The sequence below is a fragment of the Parasteatoda tepidariorum genome, chromosome 11, assembly GCF_982258835.1.
Source record: "Parasteatoda tepidariorum strain Cologne lab strain chromosome 11, Ptep-v5.0, whole genome shotgun sequence".
Taxonomy (NCBI): Eukaryota; Metazoa; Arthropoda; class Arachnida; order Araneae; family Theridiidae; genus Parasteatoda; species Parasteatoda tepidariorum.
In genome coordinates, this window is record NC_141765.1 from 64,451,596 (window position 1) to 64,467,799 (window position 16,204).

Sequence of the window (16,204 nt, forward strand, 5' to 3'; positions counted from 1 at the left end):
ACGTCTGCCGAAGCAATGAAAATCCACGAAATGAGATTCTCCTGTAAGTTTATAGGCGCCACATTAACAAGTATGGTCAAAACTGAAACAATGTGGTAGATTTTTCCGTTTCTAGCTCTATAGAAACACCAAAAAGTTCGGTAAATTTTACCGAAGAGCTTTGGTAATGATTTTGGAAACATTAAAAGTAAAATATGGTTTCCTAATGTGAAATAAAATTCGGTAATTTTATCATGATTTCGATTTTTTATCTTGGATCATGGCATAAAAACCATTTATTAGCCAAAACCATTTATTAGTCAGTTTTGTAGTTTTTATTAAATGTGGGATTATGAAAATTATAATTTTGAAAACCAGAATTCCCAGTAAACTATCACCATTTAAATGAAAAAATTGTCAAATGAATGGTTTAAATACTAAACATTTAGGTTTTATTAACCAAATATATATATATATATATATACATATATTTTATGTATAAATGTTTACTAAATTGTAAAAATTTTTCAATTTATTTGATACATATTAAAAGCATAAAAGTCTTTATACTTTTTTGAAAAAATAGTTCACAGCAATCATTTAAAAAATCTGTTTAAAGTTGAATAATAACATTCATTCTTCGATTCTTTCTATCATGCAAATTTGATTTAACTTCAGTGCGTCAAGTTGAATCATATTAGTTGAATCATACTAGTTGAAAAATGTAAGTTGAATTGCATGACAAGTTCAAGCTACGTAGTAAATATATGCAGCATATATGTGACTGCCTAATTTGCAACAAACAGAGCAATCCATTTAGTGAAATTTAAAGAAAGAAACTGGCCAAATGATTCGTCATTTCATTTAATATTTAGTTCCCTCTCTTTTACAAGGCAAAACATTTAAGCTCTCTTCGATGTGTTCTATTAGAGTTTCTTGTTTCTGAGTTTAAATTGTACTTTTTCGTAAATTGTATAGTTGTCATATATCTGCTTTCCATATTTTTCTTCACAATTCATTTCAATTTTCTATCTACACATTTTGTCATTTCCTTGGATTTAAGCCTTGAATTTAAGTGAATGTTTTCCATAATTACATCTTTGAGGAAAATAAAAAATAAAGAAAGGTTAGCAAAAAAGATGCTTTAATAAGGATACTTCACGCTTTGGTTTTATGATCGATTAACTTTTAAATTAGCTACATCCCAAAGTGACAAATAGACTAGTTGTCCATTGAGTTATAGGTAAAATCTTTTAAGTAGCAAACTCTTTTAAGATGCAATTTTGGGATTTAATTATATAAATGAACTATTGATTTTTTATCAATTTTTTTCAGAATTATTTTTAATTTGATGCTTATTTTAAAATTTAGATCCTGAAAAATTTTTCACTGAAAATCAAAGAGGGACAAACAATTGCTCTTTGTGGTCCGAGTGGAAGTGGAAAGTCTACTATTGTTAATTTGATTTTACGATTTTATGACCCTAATAAGGGAACTGTGAGTAATATTTTTATTAATTAATGCATAACATATACTTTATAATTTAATAAAAAAATTTGTATCTTGCAATTTGCGTATACCGTTTTTGTATGATTTTTTACTATTTGATTAAAAGAAATCATTTCATTTTCGTTGTGTGCATTAAAGTTGATTTGGAGTTGAATTCCTTGACATCTTATATAATGAATAGTGGTTCGTTTATTTTTCTTTTGAGTACTTAAATTTATTTCCTGATTTCAAGATTAACTCAATCTATAATTCGGTCACATTGTCTCTAAAGATGATAATAATGTTTCAAATTTTATTTATTTATTAACTCCTATACTTAGAAATGAAATTTTTAATTGGTTAATAGTAATTGAAAAAGCTATCATATAGTTGACTATTGTATAAGACATATCTTTGCTGGCCTTCCTACGAGCCAAAGAAAGATGCTCCAGAAATTACCTCAATAAAGATGAATTTATTCCCGGTAACGGAAAAAAATTGCTGCAGAAGAATTTTATTATGCTTTTGAATTATTTAGCCCTACTACTTAAATTATTTTTATTCTTTACAATATACAAGATTACTATTTTAAAATCATTACTATTATCCATTTTGATCAGCCGATATCTTATTTTTTAATAAACAATTTATAGGTAACACTCGGAAATTTTGGACTTCCATCTCTTAATGTTCATTGGCTTCGATCTAAAATTGGATTAGTGAGTCAAGAGCCGGTACTTTTTTCTGGAACAATAGCAAAAAATATTGAATATGGACATCAAGGCGTGGTTTTTACTGATATTGTTGCTGCAGCAAAAATGGCAAACGCTCATGACTTCATTGTGCAACTTCCAAAAGTAAGTGTTTCTAAGAAATCTCTACATGCAAAAATAATTTTATCATTCATTTTGTTCATAGAGATTCATCTTTAACATCAAAATGAATATAGTATCGTCTCTATTAGTTTGATTTTGACTATGCATCAAAAAATTATGTTTTCAGGGATATGATACATTAGTTGGAGAAAGAGGTGCTCAATTATCTGGTGGCCAAAAACAAAGAATTGCCATTGCAAGAGCTTTAGTTCGTGATCCAAGGATTTTACTTTTGGATGAAGCTACTTCAGCTCTTGATGCTGAAAGTGAAGCTATAGTACAACAAGCTCTCGATAAAGTAAGAGAGAATTTTTTTTCTTTCATTAAAATATTCATCTTGTTCAAAGAAAGATGATTTATAAGATTAATTTTAAATATATTTATCCACCAGTTTCAAACAATTATAAATAATTTTTATATTGGGTTGCGGAAAAATGTACCTAATTTGGTTTAAATAGTGAAATAATATTTTTGTTTTGATAATAAACTAAAGCACAATTCTTTATAGTTATAAATCTTTAAATAAACAGTGATAATGGGCATTATAAAATATAAATAATTTTTATGTTAATCATATTTTAATTAAAAAGCTTTATTTAAAATGCAAATTAAGCAAACAAGTTTTCTTGCTCAATTTAAAAAAAAAATTAATAATGGTTTCTTGAATGCTTATTTTTTTTCTTCAAATTATGATATACTTTGAACTTTTAGATTGCAAGCTAGAGTGTTTACTGTTAAAAAGTTATCTTCTAAGTTACTAATGTGTTCAAAGGTACAAAAATATTTTTCTACTAATCTATAACTAAATATTTTCGAAATATGTTTTGTATTTAAAAATTAAAAGAATAGGATTTCTAAAATTACAATCAAAAATATTCTTCGAGTTTATTTTATTAAATAATTAACAATAATTGTTTTTATGAAATAAAAGATTTTAAGATATTTAGAATTCGTTTTTGATTAAACTAGTACAAGGGAGTTAAAAAAATAAACAATGGACTTTCAAGAAAATGAAAGAGCTTCTATTGCAGAAGAAATGTTTTAAGTTAAACACAACAACAAGTTCAATTAACGCCTCTTTATTGCATATTCTTGTCAAAAAAAGGAGTAAAAAGTTGGGGTCACAAATTTATAGTCAATATTTTGGCTAGAATAAAACATAAGCGGTATAAAATACTTAAAATCTAATTAACAAAGAAGACAAGATTAAAAACACAAAAACCTTGTTTGATTGCTGGAGGTAACTAAACGCAAGAAAAACGCAATTATTATAAACGCTTTCAAATTTATCCAGCAGTACATCTAGAAATTAATCTATCTTTGAAGTTTTCAATCTTATATTTTGCATTTTTATTGCCCCTAAATTAAAATTTAATATTCCCTTCATTTTAAACTTTAAAACGATAATTTTTTTAGGCCCAAGAAGGGAGAACTACTGTGGTTATTGCTCATCGTCTTTCAACTATAAGAAATGCGGATGTTATATGTGCAATGGAAAATGGAGAAATTAAGGAAAAAGGGACTCATGATGAATTGATGGCAAAATGTGGTATCTACTACCAATTAGTTACAAATCAAATATTTGCCGAAGAAAATGATGCATGCTCATCGGAACAGGGTATGACAAACTTAAATATTAAGGCTTGTTTATTATATTTTAGAAATATTATGATTTATTTCATTTGAAATATCATTATTATTTGTACGAGTATTACTACATGAATTATTATATCTTATTAGTATTGTTAGATATTTATTATTATTTATTTGTGTTATTTACTATCATTATTATGTTATTATATTTATTACTATTTATTATCATTTATTTGTCTATTTATATTTATATTTTTATTCATTATTATTATTATTTTCTATATTTATTTTAAAATGTTTAATATTACTTATTTTATTTGAATTTTTATTATTTATTGCTTTCAAAAATTTAATGTTTTTGAATGCTTTTATTTTTAATTGATTTTTGAAGTTCATTAAAAATAATTACTTACGGGTTTCGTTATAATACTTTGTAATAAATAATACTGTTGTTTTTTTGAAGTTAAGAAAAATATAAAAGACTAAGTCTGTTTTTTTTTTTATTCTTCTCAACTTTTGATTTTTGCTTAATCTTTTATTTTCAGAATGCTTTAAACTCGAATTTAGCTCTTATTTATATTTTATACTAGGTGTTCCACAAAAAGTACCATTACATTTTTAAAAAATGAAAATTTTTAGTTCATGCATGCGTTACGGGAGGTAAAATAACTTTAGAGCTGCACTATTGCATTTCTAGCTTATACAGCGTATTCCATAAAGAACGATCTTAATATGAATTTTTTGAGTCCTTATCAAAAATGAAAATGAAAAAAATATACACGTGAGAGATCTCAAAGTAATATTTAAGTGAAAAAAAAACGATATTAAATTCCTGGCAAATTTAGGTATTAGAGGGACCGGAAAGTAATGTCGTTTCGGTGCAGTTGATATTTGTTATTAAGATTTTATTTTTAACCAATAATGTATTCACCCTCATTAGCAACTAGCAAGGCCGGATCAAATTTGAATCGAAAAAAAGATTTTTAAGACTAATGAATATTTAATGCATTGAAACCACATTACTTTCCGGTCCCCCTAATACACCAAAACAGATTTAATTGGTAAGTTAAAACTTGGAGGTGTTTCCAACAATCGTCTTTCAACTTTTCTATGTTTCCATCCTCAATAAAGTCAGCCTTGTTGTTTATAATATTCGTCTTCATGCACTGTGATTGGTCAAATTTTGAAATAGTATGTTTTCACGTCGGTTATAGATTAATTTGCGACTACCTCCCCTAATATTTATATATTTTTGTTTTCGATTTCAAAAAGAATTCTAAAAATATAAATTCAGGTATTCTTTACGGATCACTCAATATTCTGTGTTGCAAAAAAAAATCGTCTGGACTAAAAAACGGGCATATGTTTAAAATATTTACAAAATTATAGTTTTTATTACCCCACATTTAGTAAAAAATACAAAATTGAGAAGAAAATTTAACCGAATAAATGGTATTTATGCCATACTCTAAGGTATCATGATAAAATTACCAAATTTTTCCACAATTACCGAATTTTATCACATATTATAAACCCTATTTTTTTGTTAATTTTACTAAATTCATAACCAAAGTGCTTCGGTAAAAATTTCAGAGCATTTTGATATTTCTTTAGAGTCATAAACATGCCAAATTTTTACCATAAGTAGTAATTTTGGTCGCAATTTTTTTCTCAGTGTGATTATAATGAAAGTTATCTTGTTTAGGCAATTCTTGTTAGTTATGGTTGACGGTGAAACTTGGCATATACTTTCTATGTTACAGGGGAAGAAAAATTTGCATTACAAAATAGTTCCTTTATCGACCTATCGGTGGCGCTTTAAATGTACGAGAAAGATCATTACACGATAAAGTGTATTAAAAAGTTAGGGCAAAATCATTCTGCAATATGCCAGTATGAATGAACAAACGTTACCTTTAAAACTGTTCAATCAAAATGACAGTAATCTGTCAGTTTTGTCAGCAAGAATGTCCATGTTTGATAGATCTTATAAAAGAACTCATGCGAGACAGGCTCTAAATTTGAGAAGACTAAGAGAAGTTTTTGATGAAAGACTTAGAGAAGACTTTGGGGACTTAGAGAAGTGCTGCAATAAAAAATTTCTTGTAAAACTACTGTACTGCCTGGTAATGGCATTTCTGGGTTTAAGACAAATTTAAAAAAACACAAATCTGGTTAGTATAACCAAAATATACGGTATTTGAATAATTCATTAGGTAATTTTTGGTAATAAGAGCTTTTTGGTGAAAGACTTAGAGAAGACTTTGGGGACTTAGAGAAGTGCTGCAATAAAAAAAAACAAAGGCTATTTCCAAATAAAATTGAATGCAAGTACAAAGCGTCATGTTACTGCATTAAATGAAGATACAATTCCCACTTTATGTTTGAGCATATAAGCATGCATACTCAAGCATACTCAAAGGCGACAAAAACTCAAGCATACTCAAAGGCGACAAAAATGAAGCACAAACCGAAAATGTGCAATGATTATATAGTTTTCTGCATTCAATTTGTGTTTTGCGTATAAGCGCGGTCTTTTTATAACCTGATGATCAAAGTTTGAGTTGAATTTTTTTTACTGCAGTTATTTTTTCCCCATGGTCCAAGTTTCATGGATATCCGTCAACCAAAATGGACTATATGTTGGTTTGAACAAGGCAACATTAAATATTACGACCCTTCATTAAAAAATTATTAGATAAAGTAACATTACATTTTATTATTTGTACATTTTTAATTTTGAGAGTTTAAATAGTTATGACAATAACTATATAAACTCTCAAGGGAATATTACGTATCTCTTTTATAGATGTTAAAGTTGGTGCTGAATTCGATATTCCTGTAATGAGGAGAAAACGCTTAAGTGCTGCTAGAGCTATTCATGAAAGTCATAGACTGATTAGTCGGTTAGAAAGTGAAGTAAAGGAGGTAAAATAAATAGAATTGTACTTCTAAGACTGCAGGATTTCATGAACAATTAGTTAAATGATTATGCATATTCCATTTTCAGGAAAATGTGGTTATACCTTCAGGCTTTCAGATTCTGAAGCAAAGTAAGCAAGAGTGGAAAGAGATAGTTGTCGGTTCTCTAGCTTCAATTGTGACTGGTGTGGTTATGCCCACGTATGCAATTTTTTACAGTGAAATTTTTAGAGTGAGTCAATTATATATTTTAAGATAAATTCTTTATATTCTGTAACATATATTTGATTTTAAGTATTTCTTATTGTTTTCCAGACATTTACCTTGACGGGAAATGCTCTAAGGAAGTCTGCATTCTTTTGGTCTATGATGTTTTTAGTATTGGCAGTTGTAACAATGTTAGGTCATTTTTTTAGAGTAAGTTGAAAATATAAGTATTATTTAATGGTAAAATTTCTCTATCAATTACCACGCCAAATTTATCGCCAAAATAGGCTAAGAACTGGATAGAGGCAAGAGAGATAATTATTAAAAAAAAATATCAAGGAAGAGTGCACTAAAAGGAACCAACTTCGCGACAACTGCTAATTTTCTTAATTGTCAAAAATGCAGACAATGGTAAAAAGATAATTTTTACTTTTTTAATAGGCTGAAACATTATTTATTTTTGCTCAATTGCTTTAAAATAACTAAATTAAATATTTCTGTGTAGAGAAATTAAATATGTTCTTCTCTTTATTGAATTAATAAATACATAATTAGAAACAGATTATAGACTAAGAGTTTGTAACAGCAGTGAACACTTTATAAAGTCTCATTTCATTGTTTATATAATATATGAATTGGAATTAGAGAAAAATTTCTTCAAATTAAAATTATTCTGAAATAAGTTCCCAGAGACATAAATTACGATACATTGAAATTGTATTATCTGCTGAAAAATGTAATGGAAACGACTCACTGCCGAAGAAATATAACTGATTTAACCTTAACCTATTTTACCAATCTTACTTTTTTTCAATTTAAATAAATAAAAATAGAAAAAAATACCATTCTCTCCTTTCATTTAAATAAAATTTTTTATACTTCGTTTCTTTTATTTCAACATTCAAATACTTTTTCTGTGAGGTAACATTTTTACTCTTGTTTTCAGAACATTTTTCTCCTGGCTGTAAAAATAAAAATTAAATGTTTATTATATTTTAAAATAATATCCTCTATAACGTGCAGAATGTAACACACTACTAATTTGGTTTCGAGCGTTTTCTTAAAAAAAAAAGGAAGAGTCAAAAGTAGTACTGGAAAACGTATATTTTTTAATTTTTATATTACCACAACATAAACTTAAAAAATGTGCATCTTTTAAAGTTTAATTTAGCTTTTAGTTCTTTTAGTTAAAAATCCTTATAAAAGTGCATGCAATAAAAAACAAAAAGAAAATATTAACATCATTTTTTTACAAGATCATTAGCCGTTTTGTTGTAAAAAGGTTTGGCATAAAATATGACTATTTTATAGCTGAAATAAAAAGTAGTAAACTTTTATTTTGCTTTTTAACTGCCTATAATAAGTATAATTCAAATAATCCCAAAAGTATAATTCCTTTGTAACTTAAATGTTTACCTGAAATAGAAATTTATTATTATTATTTTTTTATGCGAATATGATTTTTTAGGTGATTATGATTTTTCAAGCGCATTTGGTGTTAAATTTTACATTTATGAGGTTAATTGTATTTGATCAATTCAGTTTTTTATTTAGGCTATAGGGTACTCTTTTGCTGGGGAACAATTAACTATGAAATTAAGATATAAGGCCTTTACGAATATAATTCGACAAAATATTGGTTGGTTTGATGATAGTCGGCATACATCAGGGAAAATTTCTACCAGACTTGCAACTGATGTGCCTATGATAAAAAGCGTAAGTATTCAGAACCATTGTTAAGAAAACATAATAGCATATATTTTCTCGAACGTATAAAAACCATTTGAGAGAAATATATTTTTGGACTTTGAAATTTTGAACCCTATAAAAAATTTGGAATAAAGTCAGTTTAACCTATTTTATAACTCTTTAATATCCTATGTATAATATATCCTATGTATAATATATCCTATGCATAATATATCCTATGTATAATATATCCTACGTATAATTTATCCCATGTACAATATATCCTAGGTATAATATATCCTATGTGTAAATTTTACATTCCTTAACTCTTTTGCGATTATTGGGATCCTTGCATTTATCTTTCAAGTTATAATAAAAATTTAATCTTTAATAAAGATATTTTAGTGAATTTTGTAATTTTGTTTTCTTTAAAAAACAGGTTTCAAAATATTTACTCTGATTTTTGACTTAAAGCGGTTATCATAATTTTAGTTCTCATTTAATTAATAAATGCTCAATGAAATGTTTCACAAGCTATTAAACTTCAATAAATAAAGGACAATTATTGCTGACAACATCACTTACCACTGTTTCATCAAAAAGTAAAATAATAAGAACGACTTGTGTATTAACCGGTGTACCACACTGTACCAGGGGAATGTTATTAGTTATTTATTTCTTTTGAAAACAGAGTAAATAGCATATCCTTGAAAGAGTGAAAAGATTCCGATTAAAATCATCTTTTCGTTTATCATTTATTTATTCATTTATTTTTAACTTTTAATGTTATGTATTGTTTTTTTGTGTATATACAGGGTTATTCATAATTCTCTCCGGGGTTTCGAAGCGTTATAGTAAAAAAAAGAAGACGAATATGAAAAAAAGAATCATGAAATTATTCCGAAACTATTCAAGTTTCACTTACATACATTACAGGTGTTCTATACGTGAACCATTGGTCACACGACATACATCAATGCGATAGTCTAGTTCCCCCCGGGGGGGAATTATGAATAACCCTGTATATATATATATATATATATATATATATATATATATATATATATATATATATATATATATATATATATATATATATATATATATATATATATATATATATATATATATATATATATATATATATATATATATATATATATATATATATATATATATATATATATATATAAAAATATCAAGCACAAAACAAGTTTGAATACTAAAGAAAGTTTCAAAAAACCCTCAATTCTTTGATATTTTTTCTGCAATTTAGTATTTTTTTTGCAAAAAATAAAGATCAATCTCAAATGAGACCCGCTCAATTAAATACAAAAAAACTTTCTTTTCAGTATCGAAAGTGACTAAACTTAAAGTTTGTCCAAAAATAAAAATTATTATAATTTCTCAAGAAAACAAATTCAAGTGTTCAATGTTTATCTCATGCTTTAATTATTCCATATCATTTCATTTCATGCCACACATCTTTTTCTTATTGATTGATTAATTGTATTTATCAGATGTGAAAGTTATGTAGGAAATTTTAACTTAATAAATTGATAAATTTTAGGCTGCTGGAATCCGGATTGGAACCGTAATTTCTGCGCTTGTAACTTTAGCAGCAAGTATAACTATAGCTTTTATTTTTGGATGGAAACTTGCTTTGGCCTTACTTGTAGCTATTCCAATTCTTCTAATCTGTGGTGCACTTCAAATGAAAACAATGAAAGGAAACCAAAAAAGAGATGCAGAACTAATGGCTGATGCTGGAGACGTAAGTTTATAATCTAACCACAATCTAAAGACAAGACAAATATTATCATATAAATATATAAATAAATTTTTGTACGTTTTTTATATACATATATATATACATATGTATACATATATACATATGAATATATGTACGTATGTTTCCAGAAAATATGCATGACTTTACCGAATTTTTTAACAGTTTATTTTTGAAACTTTACTTCATACAACTTAAATAAAAAATACATAATGTGCAAACAAATTTAAATGAATTTTAAAATTTTGCACTTTTATAAAAAATTTAACCATTCTTTTAAGCTGTTCAACTCTTTCTAATGGGACGCAATTTTTTTAGAAAAACTCGGACGCTAATTGATAGTTTTAACAAACTCTTACACTTTCTGATGACTACCAATCAAGCTAAGCATACAGTACATATTTTTAACTGTGTTACAGATAAGTAATTTGTGGTTCACCTAAATATGAATATGCAAAGTAAATATTTCAGGTAAAAAAAAGGAAGCAATAAAATAAAATTTATTCATGCTTGACTTATCCTAAAATCTTTCTACATAGAAATGATGGCTTGAATATGTTTTTCATAAATTCTTTTTATCCGAAAAATTGTATATTTTTAAGATTTTAATTTAAAAAGAAGTCTTTTTATGACTATCTAATACGTTGATATTGCTTTCTTACAAATACTTCTAGTAAGTAATACAGGTTTAAAAGTGAAGTTTTTAGAAACAAAGTAAACTAATTTCGTATAATCTTGCATTAATTTTAGGTTGCATGTGAAACAGTTGAAAATATAAAGACAGTTCAAAGTCTTACGCTCGAAGAAACGTTTTATGAAAGATATGTGGGCCATCTTTTAATCCCATTTATGTGAGTATCTTATTTTAATCCCTGTATTGTACATCAGGTAAAAAAGGCATGGTCTAAACTACTAGAATATGGTAAAATTTACCATGTTTCTTGCTCTATGGAAGCATATAAAAGTTCAGTAATTTTTACAGAAGTACTTTGGTAACTATTTTGGTAAAATTAGTAATAATACATGGTTTAACAATATCTAAAAAAATTAAATAAATGTCGTGATAATAAGAGCATGGCTTAAAAACTATTTATTCGGTTAAATTCCCATTTTTGGTTTGTATTTTTTATTAAGTGTATAGTAATAAGAATGATGTATTTAAAGACCAGAATTTCCAGTAAACCATTACCACAAAAATGGAAAAATTACCAAATGAACAAAAAATACTGTATATTTTGTTTTTATTTACCAAAGTTATGTAGTTTTTTACCAGAAATGTCATTACCATACAGTACGGTAACTTTATTAGAATTTTTTCCCTCGTGTATAATATAAGATTGGTATTGTATTAATTCTGTTTCACTCATCATTTTTAACCCTCAATTACATCGATACTTTGCAGAAAAATATATTCTTAAAATAAATCTTATTTTTCAGGGAAAATAAGAAAAATGCCAAAGTTTACGCCTTAGCTTTTGCAATGTCACAAGCAATAATGTTTTTCACCTATGCTGCAGCGTTTCGATTGGGAGCATTTTTAGTAGCTAGAAATGACATGGTAGCTGTGGATGTATACAGGTAATAATGGAATAAATTTTTTCTATAATTTTCTTTAATTAAATCTATGCTCAAATTAGTTTTATACATATGTATTTAATTCCATCGAATTTTGCTCTCTGTTTGTTTTCAGAGCAATAGCAAAATTGTTATTATTCAGTATTCTGTACGTCCCTGTGTATAAAGTCTTCTTTAATTATGAAATCTAATAAAATGCATCTAATTTTCTAACTTCAATTCTTAGTATTTTGTTAAATTATTTTGTATTTTGCGTAATTAATAAGCATTTTGTTCAATGCGTGGTGTATAAACACTTACTAATCGTATTTATGGTAGTGTAATTAACTAGCACCCCTATGAAAACCACCTTGTCATTTCACTATAAACCATTTTTGCATTCGTATTTTAATTTCTTTTTCATTTCTTGCAATGCGTGATGAAACTTTAAGACTTTCAAATAATTCCCTTTAAGCTTTTACATTTACCTCACTAACTTTTTTAAATGATGATTTATTACAGATAGCTTATTTACAACATTGAAACATCTTGTTAAAAGGAACATACTTGTAAAAATGTTTATTAAATCTTTACCTTCACTAAATCTTCGTAAAAAGGGCGGCCTTTTTTTATTTTTCCGCCATTTTAATTTTCGTGCTTATTACCTCACACCATTTTCTGCCATGCATTTTTCTTTGCATTTCTCTCTACATTTAAGCAGAAAGGCTGAAGAAAAACTAAAATAGAAACATTAAAGTGGACTCAATAATAGTTTATCTGGACACTAAACAGAACAAACACTAAATATTCGAAATATTTTTGATAAATGCAATTTCATCGAAAATTCCTTTTTACCTAACGTCTTGAAAAGTTATCGTTAAACGAATGTTCAATATTATTTTTTTACGAGCCCTGTATAATTTGAAGGACTGTTTTCATTTATTTTTTAATCTTTAAAAATAACGAGAGGGAATAAGGAATGGGAAATAATGAAAAATAATGAAATTACAAGCAATATTTTCCTTTCTTTTAGAGTATTTTTCGCCATGGCTTTTAGTGCCGTTTCGGTAGGACAATGATCTTCTTACCTACCTGATTATGCGAAGGCAAAATTATCTGCGGTACTCATATTCAATTTGATAAATATGGAGCTATCAATTGACAGTAGTAATATTATTTTTTTACGAGCTCTGTATAATTTTAAGGGCTGTATTCATTCATTTTTTAATCTTTAAAAATAACGAGAGGGAATAAGGAATGGGAAATAATGAAAAATAATGAAATTACAAGCAATATTTTCCTTTCTTTTAGGGTATTTTTCGCCATGGCTTTTAGTGCCGTTTCGGTAGGACAGTGGTCTTCTTACCTACCAGATTATGCGAAGGCAAAATTATCTGCGGGACTCATATTCAATTTGATAAATATGGAACCATCAATTGACAGTAGCAGCAAAGGAGGAATAAAACCTGTAAGTCTATTTTGTGTATTATTAGGTTGAAGTAAATTTTGTATAAATAATAAATGAATTGACTGCTTCTTTTTCTTTTGATTTAAAACATTTCTTAAATATTGTTATGAGAAATACAAAATATTTGCTAAATCAATTTTTAAAATCAGCATTTCATCTGAAAGAAATTAAAAAAATAAACATTAATAAAACTTCGAAATAGAAATAATCGGGAAAATATTTCAAAACAGAAACTAAAATATGCATTACGAAAATTATAGCACCTAATTCAATGAAATTGTAATGCAGTTATATAATAATTACGATGAATTTACTTAGTATAATATTCTCAATACTGAAAATAATTTAAGTATAATTTCTAGTAGTGCAACTAGATATAAACAAAGTCAGTTTCAATTTCCTTTAACATGTTTTATCCATATTTAAAGATTAAATACCGAGTTAGACTTTGAATTTTTAATGATTGGAAGTTTTATTAACTTAACTTATTATTTAAAAGATCAAACTTGAGTAAACTAAAATTTTGTTTAAAAGAATATGTTGTTTGACGTAATAAAAACTATAAAAACAAATAAAGTAAATGAATTTTGCATTTCAGAAAAATTGGCGCAAATGTGAACCACAATATCTCTACCTAGAATCATAACACCGTGCAAAATTAATGCAATAATATGTTGGTTGAACCATGATTCTGTTCAATTTGAACCCTAATGTGACATGCACAAGATGTTTAATTTGAAATGATGAGATAAAATGGTTTAATTTGTTCAATGACATGGTTTAAATTTGGCGGTGTGATATTATTGAGGATACCTTGTACAATATCATGCATAAAAATATCTAACATTGTAGAGCTGTGGTGGAAAACTAAACAAAAAATAGTATTATCTTAAGCAAATATTGAGAAAACAAAATTTTTTTCAGAAACTTCTGATAATTAAGACTTTGTTAATTGACAATTTTACACAAAAACTATGTCTTGTCATCGGCTCTTATTTCGTAATTAAATATGTAAGTAAAGTAAAACATTCTGAATAATGATTTCATGTCCAAACCGAGGACGAGTTAACTTGTTGACCGAGGACGAGTTAACTTGACATTGCAAGTGCAATGACGATCTGACTCGTCATTGGTCAACAATGTTTGGGCATAAAAAGGCGAGTTAACGAGCTACTGGTCAGAAATGTGTAGAATTAATATTTCTCTATTATACTATAAGACAAAAATTTTAATATGACAATGGTTAACGCCTATGAATATTGTAACTCATTTATATGATTTGTTTTTAGGAAATTAAAGGGAAGGTTACATTTAAAGATGTTTTCTTTCGTTATCCAAGTCGAAAAAATATTCTTATTCTTCGTGGTATAAATTTAACTGTTGAACCTGGACAAACTCTTGCTTTAGTTGGAACTAGCGGCTGTGGAAAAAGTACACTCATATCTCTTTTGGAGCGATTTTATGACCCGGAAACAGGGAAAGTGGTAAGGTTAATTTTTTTCTTTCGTAATTTATTCAGACTTTACAAACTGTTTCATGAAACCAAGCTTTCAATTTATTTAAATGGCGTTTATAGAGTGCTTTTTTTTACTCATGTTTAATATTGTACAGAAAACTGCAGTACTTTCATGTTTTATACTTTACTTATAATCGAGTAATAAAAAACGCATGTTTTTCCTCTTGAATAGGATATATATTTTAAATTATGTCTTAATAATATATAAAATATATACACCGAAGAGCCATTACATTATGACCACCCTCCATCTGTAACAGGGGTTTCCAACTGGCGGCCCGGGGCCGCATCCGGCCCGCGAAGCCTTTTTTTGTGGCCCGCGAACTAAAATTTATTAGTTGTCATTTTTTGCGCTAAATTTTCTTAAAAAACTATATGGGTTTAAAATGCTTTTCTCGTTAATAAAAACATAATTTCTTCGTTTCTGTTAAATTTAACATACCAACGGTGCAAAAAAATTTATTTCTCAGGTTTTGCAGCCAAGAAAATATTTATTCAAATACAAAAATAATCGTGTATTTATATATGTGTATCGTGTATTTATGTTATAATACTCTTCTTTATTTAATTGTTTTGTATTTTGTGAATATATTTTAGCATGACCGTATCAGAAATTTTCTCGAAGAAATTCTCCAATTTAACCTTTTGAAACCACTCATTTTGGACGAAAATATTTACCCACACATTTGTAAATTTAAAATGTCTTATTTTAATTCTACTTCTTATTTTAATTTGTAATTCAATACTTTTGTTTTGTACAGCTAGGTAAATATCTGACAGTAATATTTAATGTTCCTTCAAACATAAAAGACCTACATAAAATTTTTATAAAGTTGCGGCCCGCCAATTGATTTGTGTTTCTATTGTGGCCCCCGGCCTCATGAAAGTTGGAAACCCCTGATCTATAACAATGGGCTCACCCAGGTTTTCATGGTTTCTCGCCCAGAAACAATGTTTTCATGGGGCACACTAGGACCCATAATCCTCATAGAGCAATCCCTGGCGTCTGTAAGCTACTTGAACATAGTTGCAGACCAGGTTCACCCATTCATGGCAACAGTCTTTCCTGCGGGGGATGGTGTTTACCAACAGGATAATGCACCATGTCATAAGGGTCGAATTGT

At 27.4% G+C, this 16,204-nt stretch overlaps 1 protein-coding gene across 1 annotated transcript in view; it reads left to right on the forward strand.

Moving 5' to 3' along the window:
• The window catches only part of LOC139427037 (uncharacterized), an 82,106-nt gene that overhangs the window by 17,002 nt on the left and 48,900 nt on the right, over positions 1-16,204 (forward strand). Inside the window, exons 12-24 of the mRNA XM_071187423.2 lie at positions 1,351-1,476; positions 2,121-2,324; positions 2,470-2,640; positions 3,759-3,960; positions 6,745-6,863; positions 6,946-7,089; positions 7,173-7,274; positions 8,619-8,780; positions 10,324-10,527; positions 11,293-11,393; positions 11,980-12,120; positions 13,408-13,564; positions 14,854-15,048. Coding sequence (XP_071043524.2) covers positions 1,351-1,476; positions 2,121-2,324; positions 2,470-2,640; positions 3,759-3,960; positions 6,745-6,863; positions 6,946-7,089; positions 7,173-7,274; positions 8,619-8,780; positions 10,324-10,527; positions 11,293-11,393; positions 11,980-12,120; positions 13,408-13,564; positions 14,854-15,048 — 2,028 coding nt within the window. The remainder of the gene's footprint in view (positions 1-1,350; positions 1,477-2,120; positions 2,325-2,469; positions 2,641-3,758; positions 3,961-6,744; positions 6,864-6,945; positions 7,090-7,172; positions 7,275-8,618; positions 8,781-10,323; positions 10,528-11,292; positions 11,394-11,979; positions 12,121-13,407; positions 13,565-14,853; positions 15,049-16,204) is intronic.